Genomic DNA, 16,192 nt, shown 5'->3' with positions numbered 1-16,192 from the left:
AGAGCACATCCATTTCGTAGCACTTCATTCTGGCTGCCAGTGTGCTAGAGCTCATGTGCATGTCCCTGCTTGTTGTGCCTGAGGTGTGCCTGGGGCTTGCTAGGCCAGCCACCAGACACTAGTGACAGTAGAGACACTAGTGTGCTTCAGCCGTGGCAGCTCTGTGCAGGGCGAAAGGATGCTTTCTGATCTCTTGTGAAAGACTCAAGGTCTTTTTGGGTTTGGACACAGCACAATGTTTAGCACATGGCCAAACTGCTTCCTACCCTGCACTGGCGCCTTATAGAGAGCTGCGTGTGTGTGTGTTTGTGTGCATGTAAAGTGAGACAGAGAGAGAGACAGTGCAAGTGAGTGCTTTGTAGTCTGTCCCGTCCTCTTTGATTGTGTCTGTAGGTGCTGCTATGGTCTTGTGGGCAAAGTAGTAATTCTTTTAATGCAGGAGCCGGAGCTTCTTTTTTTATCTGCTGCTATAACATTTTCATTCAGTCACTTTAAAAAGTCTCCTTTTTGTCCTCCCTCCAACCCCCCCAGTGTAGCACTAGTCACTAACACAGTGAGTTCCCAGCTTTGCTTTCCCCTCTGCAAGTCTCAAAGGAAGTTCTCGGTGACTCTTCCACCTTGTGCTTTGGAGACACCTGCCCTGTACCTGGTTTGTTTCTCCAGGGAAGCCAGGCTGGACCTGCAGACAGGTAGCAGCTCTTAACCGAGGTTCCCTGGAAGAGCTATGGGTCAAGCTGCCTAGAAACTGTCCTGCCTCCCAGAAAGCGTTGACTGGCGTAGGGCCAGCAGTTTGTGCCCCATGCGAAGCAGCTCTTTCCAACTCTCTGCGCTCTTGTTTTAAAAGAAAAGTGCTTTTCATCTTTCATTCCATCTCTCTGCTTTGCTTTGTGTTGTGGATGGCAGTGGTGTCAGACCTCTTCCCACTGGTGGTGTTACTCTGGAGCCTTCCTCTTCTCCTGAGAGCCCCTGTTGGCCGTGCTGCGCTGTCCCTGCTGCCGCTGCCCTGTGCACTTCCTCTGTGCCTGGAGCCGGTGCTCCTGGGACAGATCAGTCCAAGGAAATCCTCAGAGAGTTTTTACCCAGTAGGACCTCTAAATAAAGTGCTCAGCCCAGACTGCCCTTTTGGAAGAGGCCAGCATTCGGCAGTAGTAAGGTAGACACCCGCTTCTCCCACCTCCTGCATGTGAGGACCTGGATGTGCTGCATCTACTGGCTACTGTTGCTCACTGTCCCACTGGCAGGGTGACGATAGCTGCGTCTCTGGTTACAGATCACGGATACACAACTCTGGCCACTAGCGTGACTCTGTTAAAAGCCTCAGAGGTGGAAGAGATTCTGGACGGCAATGATGAGAAGTACAAGGCTGTGTCCATCAGCACGGAGCCCCCCACCTACCTCAGGTAACACACCCTTGGCCAGGCGTGCTCTTGGGATACCTGCTTGTATTTTTCTCACACTCCAGAACTGGTTGTGGTTAAGTCAAACCGAAAAACTTTTCAACACTTTATGCATGGTGTTTCTTAGAAATTTGGAATTTCTAAGAAACTTAAGCCAAGTTGTGGACTCTGGAGAATGATTAAGAAAGAATGCTTTGAAAGCAGGACTAGCTGTCAGAAAAATTAGTGGCCCAGATAAAGTCACAAAAGAAAGAAGCAATGGATTCGAATGTATAAATTTAGAGCCTTTAAAGGAGTGTTTACCTTAATAATTAGGCAGGTAGTAGGAAAGTTGTTCTGTTGTAGAGTCTGTTTATTCAGATTTATAAGGAAAACTTCAGCCCTGGCTGGTGTAGCTCAGTGGATTGAGCACGGGCCTATGAAGCAAGGGGTTGCTGGTTTGATTCCCAGTCAGGGTACATGCCTGGGTTGCAGGCTAGGTCCCCAGTGGGGGGACACGTGAGAGGCAACCACTCATTGATGTTTCTCTACCACTCTTTCTCCTTCTTGTCCTCTTTCTCTAAAAATAAATAAAGAATTTTTTTTTTTTTAAAAAAAAAAAAAAAGGAAAACTTCAATACCCAAGTAGATAAATAGGCAGAGGGTAGGCCACGTCAGAAGTACAAATAATAAACACAGGAAACGATGCTTGTCCTCGTGTAATTTTAAAAATTCAGGGCAAAAAAAAATAAAATAGCAACATAAAGAATTGGAGAATGCGTGACAGAGGGGCCCTGGTAGAGGCTGCAGTGGTTTGTAGGTGGGCATGATCTTTTGGTGCGGCATTATGACATCAAATGGTTTTTTGTTCTTTGGCCCAGTAATTTCACCCCTGGGAATTTGTCCCAGAGAAATAATTTACAAGAACACCGCCACCAACTGTTATAAATACAGAGATGCCCTTGGGCACGTTGAGAATAATAGTGGGAAATATGGAGCCACCTAAGTGTCCAGCCTCAGGGCGAGGCTGGGTGAGCGAAGGTGCACTCACCAGTATGGACCAGGATGTACCCTATATGCTGTAATTGCGTAGACTCTGCAGCAACTGAAAGCTGTGGCTCACGTGCACAAGGTGTTTGGAACACCTGCCTTAGGCTTTCAGTTCTCAGGAAAACATGCACCCCTATGCACCAGACAGACCCCAGGGGTACTAAGGGGGTCGGGAGCGTTCTTGTTGAGAGTGATGTGGCTCTGAAAAATTATTTCTCAGATTTTTCTCTCAACTTTACTATTGGATTGTTTATATAATCTCCCTTCCCCCACCCCTCACCCCGCCAAAAAAGGGGGCTCGCATCTAACCTGGCCAGCACTATAGATGTGTGCTATGCAGATTTCTGTTTCCCCGAGGGATGTGGTAAAACACATGGATGGGGAGACTCACCCAGGGAAGTGGCAGAAGGAAATTAGGTACATATGGAGCGGACTTTCAAGTCTGCACACGTCAGCTGGGGAGCTTTTAAGGGGTGATGAACACTTTCTTAATGATTGTGTCATTTGAGGAACAGCTGAGGGGGGAGTAGGGTCTTGTTACCCCTGAGGTCAGAACTATGGGGGCATGGGACGGGTGAAGGTTCCAGGGAAGCTGCTGTGCATTTTGACGGGCTTTATGCTTGGGAAGTGCCTTCTCACTGTCCAGTCAGCCCTTGGGAGGACTGGCACCTTCCCGCTCCCTCACTGAGCAGGTCAGTCTCAGGCAGGCCTCCCAGTGGTGGAAGAAGGTTGAATCACAGGATGCAGATCCTCGGATTCGGTGCTCGCTGTGTGTGTGATGTCACTTGGTAGAGCACACCAGACTGGAAATGAGTGAGATTGTTGCTGACTTAGAGTAGGATTTTGGGGAGGACCTCATTACAAGCTCTAAATGGCTCAGAAAAGAGGTGGTGTGCTAGACCCAAGGACCCTAAGTCTAGGCCCAGGGGCACACACAGGCCTTGCCATAGAAGTTGGTAAATTGTTAATCCATATTCTCAGACCCTCCCCAGATGGGAGTCACTGGATCTAGGTGGGGCTCAGGAATGTGCTGCTTAAAATTTGGTGCTTCTAAGTGAGTCCATGGCCAGTGGGCCCAGACAGGATGTGGTGGAGATCCTAGTCTCGCTGCCCCAGCTCTAAGCCCTACCCAGATTAGTTCCTTGTTTCCCATTCCCCCAGGTCTCTGATACAAGGTGAAGGCCATTCATAAGATCTAAGCAAGACCTGGGCATGGGAGACTCGACAGAGTCCTGGCCAAACTTGGTGCTGTGAATTCCTCTCTGACCCCGAGCTCGATCGGGATGCTCCTGGACTTCAGCACCTGAGGTGCAAGTGGCCCCAGCTTAGAAGAGAAAAGGGTTCAAGGGCCTGGGCCCAGGCAGGTTGTGGCCACTGCCTCTGCCCTCCACCACCTGGGGAAAGGGGAAGGGCTGCCAGCAGTGTCTCCTGGCTCTCCTGAGATGGCACTGGCTGAGCAGCAGGAAGTCTAGCGGTTGTCACATTCCCTGAGGTGTAGCAAACAGTTGTTGAAGAGGACTGGCTCAGGTGTTTATATAGGTGAGTTGTACACAGCCACTGCCCTCACACTGCTCGTAGTCTCACTGGGGAAGGAAGGCTGCCCCAGGGACAAGAAAGGGACTCAGGGCGTAGTGGGAACCTGAGCACTCATCTGGCAAACCTGACACTGGAGCCTCATTTTAAAATAGCTTTTGGTATATTCCTAGTGGTAAAAGCAGCCTGCAATTTGGAGAGAAGAGTGAGCCTTTTAGGGGACATGGGCTACTTAAATTATTTTGGGTGTTGTTTTCTAGACTGTATTCACCAATATGGCATCTTTTCACCTCTACTGGTCAGAAGTCCAGAGGCCAGCAGCGTTGCTTAGACCATCTCAGGCTGGCCGGCATGTCTAAAATAATAGTCTGATCATGCCTCTTCCTGCTGCAAACCCCTAGGGACACCCAGCCATCTGCTGAGTGCAGTCAGTTTCTCATAGGACACACCAGCCCCTATAATGGAGACCTTCTTCGTGCCCCATGTTTCCAGCCCCTGTCGAGTCTACAGCCTACTTACTGCTTCATCCCTGCGACTCCTTGTGCTTCTGAAATGCCTTCTCCCCTCCAGCTGTCCCCCGCCCCAGTGAACCCGAACTTAGTGCTCAAGGCGCTACTCCTCTAAGAAGCTCCCTCTTTCCCCACAAAAGGGACAGTTCTTTTTTTTTTTTTTAATATTTTATTTATTTATTTTTCAAGAGAGGGGAAGGGAAGGAGAAAGAGTGGGAGAGAAACATCAATGTATGGTTGCCTCTTACGCATCCCTTGCTGGGAACTGGCCTGCAACCCAGGCTTGTGCCCTGACTGGGAATCGAACCGCAATACTCTGGTTCACAGGCCCGCACTCAATCCACTGAGCTACGCCAGCCAGGGCGGGACAGTTCTTTTGTGGAGCTATAGCCAGCACGTAGCATGTTAACTTATGGCTCGTGCACTGGGTGGGAGGCTGTTCTGACATGTTGGGGCCCCTTTGCACCCATACCCTAGCTCGGGTACCTCCAAGCAGGTGCTGGTGGGAGCCTAGGGAATACAAACCTACAGAGTCTGGGGTTCACAGAAGTTCCCACTGGGATCTGGAGCTCAGTGGGGGTGCCGTGGTTGTCTGTGGACTGTGACTCAATACCCGGTGGGTAGTATCGGGCTCATAGACTGAGGAGGGATTTCCCATGTTTTTCCAGGGAACAGAAAGCAAAGAGGAACAATCAGTGGGTGCCCACCCTGCCCAATAGCTCCCACCATCTGGATGCCGTACCATGCTCCACGACCATCAACAGGAACCGCATGGGCCGGGACAAGAAGAGAACCTTCCCTCTCTGGTGAGCATACCTCGCCCTCTTGGCTGATTCTGCCTTAGTGCTGGAATGCAGTTTAGTCTCCTCCTCCCACCAAAAACACTGGACTTTACCTTAAGTTCCCTAAAATGCCATACTGCCTTCTCCGTGGAACCGTTTTCCCTCAGCTTCCAGGATGTCAGTCTCTGGCTTGCTCCAGCCCCCCAGCTCTCTTTGTTTTAGCCTTGCCAGTCTCCTCATTTCCCCAGTATCTTGATTAGAATTTCTGGGGACCCATTCCTTGGACTTTTTCTCATGGTTTCAGATGCCACCCAAGTGACTCCTGCTGTATTAGTTCTCCTGCAGGAACAAATGGCAGCAAACTGGGTGGCTTAATACAACAAAAATTTATTTTGTCACAGTTTTGGAGGCTGGGTGTTCCATGGAGCCAAAATCAAGGTGTTGGCTGGGCTGCACTTCTGGGGCCTCTGGGGAGAATCTGTTCCTGCCTCTTCTAGCTTCTTCTGGCTGCTGGCATTCCTTGGCTTGTGGCCACATCACCAGTCTCTGCTTCTGTGGCCTCTGTGTGTGAAATCTACTCCTGTCTGTCTCTTATAATGATACTTGTGATGTAATCTACGGCCTACTAGGATGCTTAATCTCTTCCAAGATTCTTAACTTAATTACATCTGCAAAAGTACCCGCTCCTTCCGCTATATAAGGCAATAGTCAAGGTTCCAAGGGTTAGGACATAGCTATCTTTTGGGGGTTATTTTTCAAGCTCCCATCCCCACATTCATCTCTGCATCCTAGCCTCATTCATTTCTTGCCAGTATCTGCATGGCTCACCCCCTTTCTTTTCCTTTTCCCTCCCTCCCTCCCTCCCTCCCTCCCTCCCTCCCTTCCCCTTTCCTCCTTCCTTTTCTCCCTCCTTTCCTCCCTCCTTTTCCTTCCTTTCCACCTCTTTTGAATGTCATTTTCTCAGGGTCGCCTTCCACCTTTAGAATGTCCGCTCCTGCCCCTTCCCTCTGTGTTCCCCAGAGGATTTGTGTGCAGGATGCATGTGGTGTGCTTTCCTTGTTTGTTTGTTTGTTTGTTTGTTTGTTTGTCATCCTTGCCCTAAGCTCTGAGAGCAGGTGCTCTTAGATTTCCCCTGCCCTCCAACATCCCCACATCTCTTCCCTCTCTGTCTTCCTAAAATCTGATATGACCATGTAAAACTCTTGCTCAGTCTTCCTGGAGTCCCCTCAGGGTGGAGGCTGGATTCCGAAGCCTGAGGTGGAGAACTGTTGGTACCTTGACTCTGTAGTTTCCCAGTGTCTCTGATGCTGCTCCCCCATCTAATCAGCACCCTGCCTCCAGTGTTCCAGCTGCTGCCGCCCCAGCAACTCCTGGCTTCTCCCTGTCCCTTGGCCTTTGCTCAAGTATTCCCTCTTTTGGAAATTCCTTTCCCTCAGCTTTCTGTGATAGTCCTGCCTGCCTTGGAGCTTAAATCTCGCTCTGTCAGAGTATGTCTGGGTCTTGTCCCACTGCTTAGGCCAGCATCTTTTCCCACTTTCTCATGTGTCCATGAAGTGTGCAGCTCTGCCTCTGCGGCCTGTGACCCCTGCTTGCCTTGTCTCTGCTGACTCAGCCCTTAGTTGACGAGTGCCCATAAAAAGCGCTCTTCCCCCTTGGCCAGGTTCGCAGTGGTCAGTGGTGCAGAGAGGGAGGCTCTGGGGGGACCCATAGCACCCCTTGCTGACTTTGCTGCCATTCACTTCCAGCTTTGATGATCACGACCCAGCAGTGATCCACGAGAATGCATCCCAGCCTGAGGTGCTGGTCCCCATTCGGCTGGACATGGAGATCGATGGGCAGAAGCTGAGGGACGCCTTTACTTGGAACATGAATGGTATGTGGGGCTCTGTACAGCTCAGACTAGCCGCCGTGGAAACACTCCCTGTTCCTGGCTGACGCCTGTCTCGAGGGTTATGAATTGTGAACATGACATGCAGAGCATTCTGCCATAGGTTAAGACGGTGTGGACTCTGGGTTCAAATTCTTCTTCTACTACTGTTTCTTGTGGGCCAGGCACATGAACCTTGGGTTGCTTCTCCACTGTGGACAATGGGTAGTTCAATGGCCTGGCGTGAAGCCTGCCAGTCCACAGAGCTCAGTGGTGAGCTTGATGCTGCTGCTGGACCCTCCACTTACCTCCCCTTCAGCCCTGTCCACTGCCCTACTCTTTTAGACGTTGCGCGTGCATGCTCATGCCTCTGTCATCTTGGCTGGGCGGCCTGCCCTCACCCTCTTCATTCTTTCCACCCTCACCCTTTAAGTCCTGGGTCAGATGCCAGCTCTTTCCACGCTTCCGTGGCTCCAAAAGTCTGAATGGAACTCGTGCAAATGAAGAGGAGAAAGGCTAGGAGGAGACGTCAGCCCAAGTATTTAGAGTCTTTACACATCTGGGAAGGAAGGCTACATATGTGTTTATTTTCTTCTTCAGTGTTGTCCTGAATTCAGACTTTTTACAAAGAATATACTTATATTCAGACCAAAAAAACCTCCCAAAACAAAAAAAAAACAAAATCCCAATCTAGTGAATATTATTTTTATTTTATTTATATTTTATTTATTTTTAGAGATAGGGGAAGGGAAGGAGAAAGAGTGGGAGAGAACATCATTGTGTGGTTGCCTCTTACACGCCCCCTACTGGACACCTGGCCTGCAACCCAGGCATGTGCCCTGACTGGGAATCGAACCAGTGACCCTTTGGTTCACAGGCCCATGCTTAATCCACTGAGCTACACCAGCCAGGGCCAAATGTTATTTTAAAACAAATTAAAGTTTAGAGTGACCAGACTCTTACCCCCCTGATGTTTTGTTTTGCATTTTTCAGTCACTTCCATATGCAAACTGACTCAATATAATTATAATTACAGTGCAAGTATAATGTTATTTTTCTTCACTTAAGTATCTTCCTGATTTCTTTGGTTTGTAATTGGTGCAGAATTTTATACCCAGCCCTGGTGCAGAATTTCCTGTTACATCGTGGTGTCCTAATTTGTTAAAACTCCCCCTGCTATTGGATGTTTCCATGGCAGATAACATACGAACTTACAACATTTTTCTCCCAGAGTGGATTTCCTCAGGGGGCACATGTGTGGTTGTTGACACGCAGTGGCTTCAGGCTTTCTGGAAGGATTAAGCTGCTTCCTTTGGTCATCCACTAGCAATTGGCATACCTGGATTGAATCTGAGGGCCTTTGCCCAGCCCTGGGAACAATGCCTGAGGGCCGGTCTTCCATGACCTGTGCACTAGCTGGCAAGAGAGGATGCTGGGAAAGAGGTGATGTGGCAGACAGGTGGACACAGCAGAGGAGGGTTTCAGGAGGTTGTAGTGAGTGTAGATGGGGGCAGGTGCAGTGCACTGGTGATGTCCTTCACGGGGATGGGCTAGCTCACTGGTGCCGGGCCACCACCAGCGCTGTGCATCCCTGCTTCTCTCAGCTGGCCTGCACTATACTTACTTGTTCATTCGTCTCTCTGCCTCTCCATTTCAACCACTTGAGGTCAGGGATTTTATTTTATTTTATTTATTTATTTGTTTTTTAAACGTGCTCCTTTTTTTTAAAGATTTTATTTTATTTTTTATTTTTAGAGGGGAAGGGAAGGAGAGAGGGAGAGAAATATCAGTGTATGGTTGCCTCTCATGCATCCCCTGCTGGGAACTGGCCTGCAACCCAGGCATGTGCCCTGACTGGGAATCGAACCGCGATCCTTTGGTTCCCAGGCCCGTGGTCAGTCCACTCAGCTACACCAGCCAGGGTAAGGGATTTTATTTTTTATTCCTGTTTTTCATAGAGCATTAGCATAGAACTTGGCTGAACATAGGCACTTAGTTCATATTGAATCAGTACATGTATTGTCTTCCTAACTTTCCTTTCAACCATACATGAAGAGCTCTATTTTTTTATGCCCAACCCTGTTTCTGAAGGGATGTCAGACGACTCATATAAGGATGCTTGGTGTAAAAAAAATAAAGCAAATGAAAAAGGAGTGGTTAGAAAAAACTGGCTAAAGGGGAAGATGAAACTAGAATGTATAAAATACAAAGTGAGGCCAACACTCTGGTTTGTACACACAATTCAATAGGCATCCATTGCTAGGAGCTGGGCATAGCTCTTAGCCTTTTAGATCCAAGTGGGGAGAGACATGGTGATCGGTTCTGCAGTCCTCGCTGTGGCCAAGATTAGCAGCAGTTAGTGGCTCAGAAGAAGCAGAATCACTCATAACACTGAAATCCATGAGAACCTCTTCCCTCGGCTCTCATGGTTATAATGTTATGAAGACCAGCATCTCTGTAAACTTCACCACGGGTTTCTTCAGGCTGTTACTCATAGGGGTGTTCTTGCAACATCCACTAAATGTAATTTAGTACAAACGCTTGAAGGACCAAAATACTGTTTTTTTTTCTTTTTTAAAGATTTTATTTATTTACTTTAGAGAGAGGGGAAGGGAGGGAAAAAGAGGGAGAGAAACACCGATGTGTAAGAGATACATGACCAGTTGCCTCTCACATGCCCCTAACTGGGGACCTGGCCCACAACCCAAGCATGTGCCCTGACTGGAACTCAAACTGGCAACCTTTTGGTTCACAGGACAGCACTCAATCTACCTAGCCATACCAGCCAGGGCCCACAATACTGTTTTTATGTGAATTCTTCAATCTAGAGTAATACTTAGTGTGCCTAAAGGCTGTGATAATCTTTTTTCTCCAACTATAAAAGAAAGTTTATTTAGAAAGTTATAGAGGTATTAAAAGTGAGCTGTAGAAGAAATGGGCTAAGGAAATAAATTATGGAGACAAAGGAGGGCCCTTGGAGCTTAGCGAAGTACATTAGGAAGATGTGACAGGGTGTGCTCTGGGTTGGTAGGGAGCGCGAGGGAAGGAGCAAAAGCTCCAGGGCTGTCAGTCTTGACTGGTGGTTAGGAGGCCACACCCCTGGCGTGGTAGTTAAAGGAGCATATTCAAAATTGTTGTTGATAATCCTGTTGGGTTTTTTTAATATTAAGCTTTTTTAGATATATAAAACATTTTTAAAAATTTACTGATTCTAGAGAGAGGGAAGAAGGGAGAGAGAGAAATACCAACTTGTTGTTCTACCCATTAGTGAATTCACTGGTTGCTTTTTGTATGTGCCCTTACCAGAGATCAAACCTGCAACCTTGGCGTATTGGGACAGTGCTCTAACAAACTGAGCAACCTGGCCATGGCTGATCTCCTGTTTGTTAAAACTCATGTTTAACTTAATTTAAATTTCAAATGACCTTAAAGGTTATGAGAGTATTTACCACGAAGAGACTAAAAATGCGAAGCAGCACTAGTTGAGCAGCATGAATGAGCTGTATGTAGTTCAGGGCGCCCTTTCTAACCAGGGTTTCTCTCTAACAAGCTTTTGGTAGATGTCGGTTAATGACGAGTCTGAGGTTTTCTTCTTGGAGAAGGACTTGTAGAGAAGCTTATTTGAGTTGCTGGTGAAGTATGGCATCCTCTGCTTTAACAGTCAGCCTCCTGAGAGAAACCTTTAGAATGTCCACACCTGCCCCTTCCCTTTCTGAAGTCCTTCAGAAAGGATAAGCGTCTGAACAAGAGCGTGTTCCTACATAGATGCCAGTTTGACCCCGAGGGGGATGAAGGAATCCCAGGGTAGTGCCATGAACTGCCTCAGGAGAAGGTGTGGAATCTGCTCCTGCACACAGACCAGGAGTGATCAGGGCCCTGGGTCTACACCACAGGTCATGGCTACAGGAAGCAGTTTGTGGAGATTTATTTTTCCATGGTCACCTAAAAACCCCAAATGACAGATTCAAGAAGCTGAGCGAACCTGAACAGGATAAACCCAAAGATGCATCATAATTAAACTTCTGAGAGCTAAACAGAAAGAAAAAGTTCTTGGGAGTAGCCAGAGAAAAATGACATCTCATCTGCAAGGAAAAGCATAGAATGACAGCAGACTTTCATCACAGACGATGGAGGCCTGAGAAACCAGCACAGTGTTTTTTTTTAAGCAGTGAAAGAAAACTGCCAATCCAGATTCCTATACCCAGGGAAGGTCCCTTGGGAATGAAGGGGGAATCCTTCTCAGATGAAAAGAAAGCTATCACCTGTAGACCTAACCTAAAGGAGTGATCGAAAGAAGGCAAATGACAAAAGAAGAAATTTTGGAACATCAGGAAGGAAGAACATGATAAGCAAAAATATGGGTAAATACAGTAGGTTTTCCTTTTCCTGTTTAGTTTTCTAAATTACATTTGACAGTTGAAGCAAAAATTATAACACTCCCTGATTTGGCTCTAAGTATATTTAAAGGAAATATTTAAGGCAATTACATTATATATGGCAGAGAGTAAAGGGATATAAAGAAGCAAGTTTTCGGGCTCAGTAGCTCAGCTGGTTAGAGTGATACCCCAATATGCTAAGGTTGTGGGTTCCATCCCTGGTTAGGGGGCAAATAAAAATCAACCAATGAATGCATAAATAAGTGGAACAACAAATCGGTATCTGTCTGTTGCCAAAATCAATAAATAAAAAATTAAAAAAAGAAGTAAGGTTTCTGTACTTCACTTAATATGGTAAAGTAAAGAAACCAGTAGACTAAATTAGGTATGTATATTTTACATAAAATTTCACTTAAAAATACTATACAAAGTGTCCTGACCAGTGTGGCGCTGTATAGCATGGTCCTGCAAAATGAAAGGTCACCAGTTGATTCCCAGTCAGGACACATCCCTGGGTTGTGGGCTGGTCCCTGGTTGGGGCACATGCAAGACACAACCAACTCATGTTTCTCTCTAATATCATTGTTTCTCTCCCTCTCTCTCTCCCTATGTTCCCCTCTCTCTAAACATAAAAAAAAATTTAAAAAGTGCTATAGAAATAGATATATTCATAAATAGTATAGATAAGTCAAAATGGAATCCTAAAAATTCTAGTAATCCACAGGAAGGAAGGAAAAAAATAAAACAGAGAAAAACAGAAAACAAAAATAAAATGGAAGACCTAAGCCTTATTATATCAATAATTACTAGTTAAAAAGCAGATTGGCAGATTGATTTTTAAAGTGACCCAACAATATGAGCTATAAGAAACTCATTCCAAATATAGTGATATAGGTAGGTTGAAAATAAAAAGATAGAAAAAGATACATCATACAGTCATTAATCAAAGAAAAGCAGGAGGTACAATATTAGTATCAGATAAAGCAGACTTAAGAGCAAAGAAAATGACCAGAGTTGGACTTTAAAATGATAAAAGGGTGAGTCTACCAAGAAGATAGAGCAATCCCAAATGTGTGTGCAGTAGACAACAGAGCTGGAAAATGTGTGAGGCAAAACTGATAAAATTGAAAGGAGAAATAGACAAATCCACAATTATATCTCAGACTTCAACATCCCTTTCTCACCAGCTGATAGAACAACTAGACAGAAAATCAGCCCGATGATAGAAGCATCCAACAACACCATCAAGCAATAGAATTTGATTGGCATTTACATAACATTCCACACAACATTGCAGAATACACAGTCTTTTTAAGTCCCTATGTAACAGACCATATAAACCATATCATGTGTCATTAAACCTCAGCTCAATTTAAAAATATACACAGGCCTGAATGAAAATAAAAAATGTCAAAATTTATAAGATTCGGCAAATGTGGCTGACATTGTAATTTATAGCACCATTGCCCACATTAGAAAAGAGGAAAAAGTCTTAAATCAATAATATAATCTCTCACTTTAAGGGTTAAGAAAATGAAATCAAAGCAAGCAGAAGGCTAGACATAATAAAGAGAAGAATAGAAATTAATGAAATTGAAAACAAAACAATGGAGAAAATGAATGAAACAGAGCTTATACTTTGAAAAGATCAGTAAAATTGACAAACCTCTAGCAAGACTGACTGCAAAAGAGAAATATAGGGACTTCCGCCAAGATGTAGGCGTAGGTGGAAGCACTGTGCCTTCTCGCACAACCAAGTTTAAAAACAACAAAGTTTTAGCAACAAAAACGCAGGCAAACCACAGAAAATTGAACTATCAGGAGTCTGACAATAACGAACCCTTCAGCCAAACCGGTAAGAGGGGCAAAGCCAGCAGCAGAGCGGGGTCGGGCAGGAAAGATCCACCAGACTGACCCGAGCGTGCAACCCAGGCGGGCAGGCAGTGGGCGGATCCCAGGTGTGGAAAAGTGGGTGGACCCACTGAGGGTTGACCACGGTCACACATTCGCACGCAGATAAACCGGTGAAGGAGCCAGTGGTGAGACAAACTGTTCAGGCCCCAGTGGTGGGAAGCAGCAGAGGGGACCACTATTGTCCCTCTCTGACCCCGCCCCCACATACAGCGTCACAAACCAGCGACCTGGGTGGCCCCTCTCTGACCACGCCCTCACATACAGCTTCAAAAACCAGCGACCTGGGTGGCCCCGCCCTGGTGAACACCTAAGGCGCCTCTCAAACATAGCAGGCGTGAACAGAAAAAAACATGGCTGAAGAAGAACTCAGAGCCCCAGAGCCAATAAATCTAAGTGAACAAGAAATTGCCAACTATCAGAGGCACAGTTCAAAACACTGGTGATCAGGATGCTCACAGAACTGGTTGATTTTAGTCACAAATTAGAGGAACATATGAAGTCTAAACTAATTGACATGAAGGGAAATGCACAGGAAACCAATAGTGATGGAAAGGAAACTGGGACTCAAATCAAGGGAGTGGACCAGAAGGAGGAAAAAATGACCAAACAGAAAAGGATAAAGAAACAATTCAAAAAAATGAGGAGAGGCTTAGGAACCTTCAGGACATCTTTAAACGTTCCAACATCCGAATTATTAGGGTACCAGAAGGGGAAGAGGAACAGCCACGAGTGGAAAACTTATTTGAACAAATAATAAAGGAGAGCTTCCCCAATCTGGCAAAGGAAATAGACTTCCAGGAAATCCAGGAAGCTCAGAGAGTCCCAAAGAAGTTGGACCCAAGAAGGAACACACCAAGGCACATCATCATTATATTAGCCACGATTAAAATGAAGGAGTGAATCCTAGAAGCAGCAAGACATAAGGGGACAGTCACCTACAAAGGAGTTCCCATCAAACTGTCAGCTGATTTCTCAAAAGAGACCTTATAGGCAAGAAGGGGCTGGAAAGAAGTATTCCAAGTCATGAAATCCAGAGACCTACATCCAAGATTGAGCTATCATTCAGCAAGGCTTTATTTAGAATGGAAGGGCAGATAAAGTGCTTCTCAGATAGGATCAAATTCAAGGAGTTCATCATCACCAAGCCCTTATTATATGAAATGTTAAAGGGACTTACCTGAGAAAAAGAAGATAAAAAAGATAAACAGTGAAAGGACAGCAAACTTACAGTTACTAAGAACCACACCTAAAACAAAAGCAAACTAAGAGGACAGCTAGATTAGGAGTGAACCATAGAAATGAAGATCACATGAAGGGTTAGCAACAGGGAAGTGGGAGAAGGAGAAGAGGGGAGAAGGTACAGAAAATAAGTAGCATAGACGGTAGGTAGAAAATAGATAAGGGGGAAGGCAAGAATAGTGTGGGAAATATAGAATCTAAAGAACTTGAGACACGTGGTCATAAACTAAAGGGAGGGAATGGTGGGGGAGGGCGTATGCAGGGTGGAAGGGAATGAAGGGGGGAATAGAACAACTGTAATGGCATAATTAATAAAATATATTTTTAAAAATATATAAATCACCAAATTTAGGAATGAAACAGGAGCTATCACTATAGACTCGCAGATATCAAAAAGAAGGGAATACTATAAACTACTTGATAAGGAACGTCTACAAAAAAAAATCTTATGGCTAACATTATATTTAGTGGTGAAAGGCCAGACACTTTCTCCCTAAGATCAGGGATAAGGCAAAGATGTCTGCTTTGAGCACTGTCTTCAACCTAGCACTAGGAGTAATAGGCAGTACAATAAAGCAAGAAAATGAAGTAAAAGATATAATGGATCAGAAAGGAAGAAATTGTCCTTATTTGTAGATGATATGATTATCTACATAAATGTAGATTGTCCCAAGCAATCTACAAAAAAATTTGCTAGAATAACTGAGTCCAGCAAGGTCCCAAGATACAAGAAAAACAAGCAAAAATAAATTGTATTTCTGTGTACTGTTGTTGAACACATGGACATTCAAACTAAAAATATACTACCATTTACAATCAGTCAAAAAGAAGATATCCTTAGATGTGACTGTAACAAACATGTATCGGATTTGTATGTCGAAAACTATAAAACACTGATGAAAATAATAATTAAAGATCTAAGTAAATTGACAGACAACCATGTTCATGGATTAGAAGATTCAAGGTATCAGTTCTCCTTAAATTGTTATGCAAGTTTAATGCAATTTTGTGAAATTCTAAGCAAGATATTTTTGTAGTTACAGACAAAGCTATTCTAAAACTTAAAGGAAAACACGAGGGAACCAAAGCATCTAAAGCAGTTTTGAAAAAGAATTAAGTGGGAGGAATCAGTCTTTCCAGTCTCAGACTTTACTATATTGCTATAGTAATCAAGACTGCATATGAATCTATAACTAAAAAGGCGAATTTTTTGAAATGCTGTGGACAGTGTACTCATAGGTTACCGTATTTAGCCTGAGCACTTTAGCTTTCTGCTGCAATCTTCAAAATAAACTACATTTGCTTTTATATGAATTACTGAACATAGGCTGGCTGAATGTCCTGATGGTGCTGTTAGGCCAGCTAGCCTCTAGTACTTCTTCTGGGCCAGTGAGGGAATAGTGGGGTCAGTTGTCTGTTAAATGGAGCTGGTTCTTACTGATGGGATCATGCTGTGTGCTCATGAGGGAACTCATTCTTGGCTTTCTCCTGTCTGTGGCTCATTCTAGAGTGGTGTGTGGTCGTTAAGGTTTGAGTTATGAGAACA

The 16,192-nt window shown here is 45.2% G+C and overlaps 1 protein-coding gene across 5 annotated transcripts in view; it reads left to right on the top strand.

Moving 5' to 3' along the window:
- The window catches only part of SMARCB1 (SWI/SNF related, matrix associated, actin dependent regulator of chromatin, subfamily b, member 1), a 34,908-nt gene that overhangs the window by 4,172 nt on the left and 14,544 nt on the right, over positions 1-16,192 (top strand). For all 5 annotated transcript variants that reach the window (XM_037158712.2, XM_037158708.2, XM_037158710.2 and 2 more), the window contains 3 exons: positions 1,271-1,400; positions 5,137-5,274; positions 6,996-7,123. In XM_037158712.2, the coding sequence (XP_037014607.1) occupies positions 1,271-1,400; positions 5,137-5,274; positions 6,996-7,123 (396 nt within the window). The remainder of the gene's footprint in view (positions 1-1,270; positions 1,401-5,136; positions 5,275-6,995; positions 7,124-16,192) is intronic.

The sequence above is a fragment of the Artibeus jamaicensis genome, unplaced genomic scaffold (genome assembly GCF_021234435.1).
Source record: "Artibeus jamaicensis isolate MK-2021 breed Jamaican fruit bat unplaced genomic scaffold, CSHL_Jam_final contig_1128, whole genome shotgun sequence".
NCBI classification, from domain to species: Eukaryota; Metazoa; Chordata; class Mammalia; order Chiroptera; family Phyllostomidae; genus Artibeus; species Artibeus jamaicensis.
The sequence above is the reverse complement of the archived record's forward strand: the minus strand, read 5'-3'. Positions and strand labels throughout refer to the sequence as shown.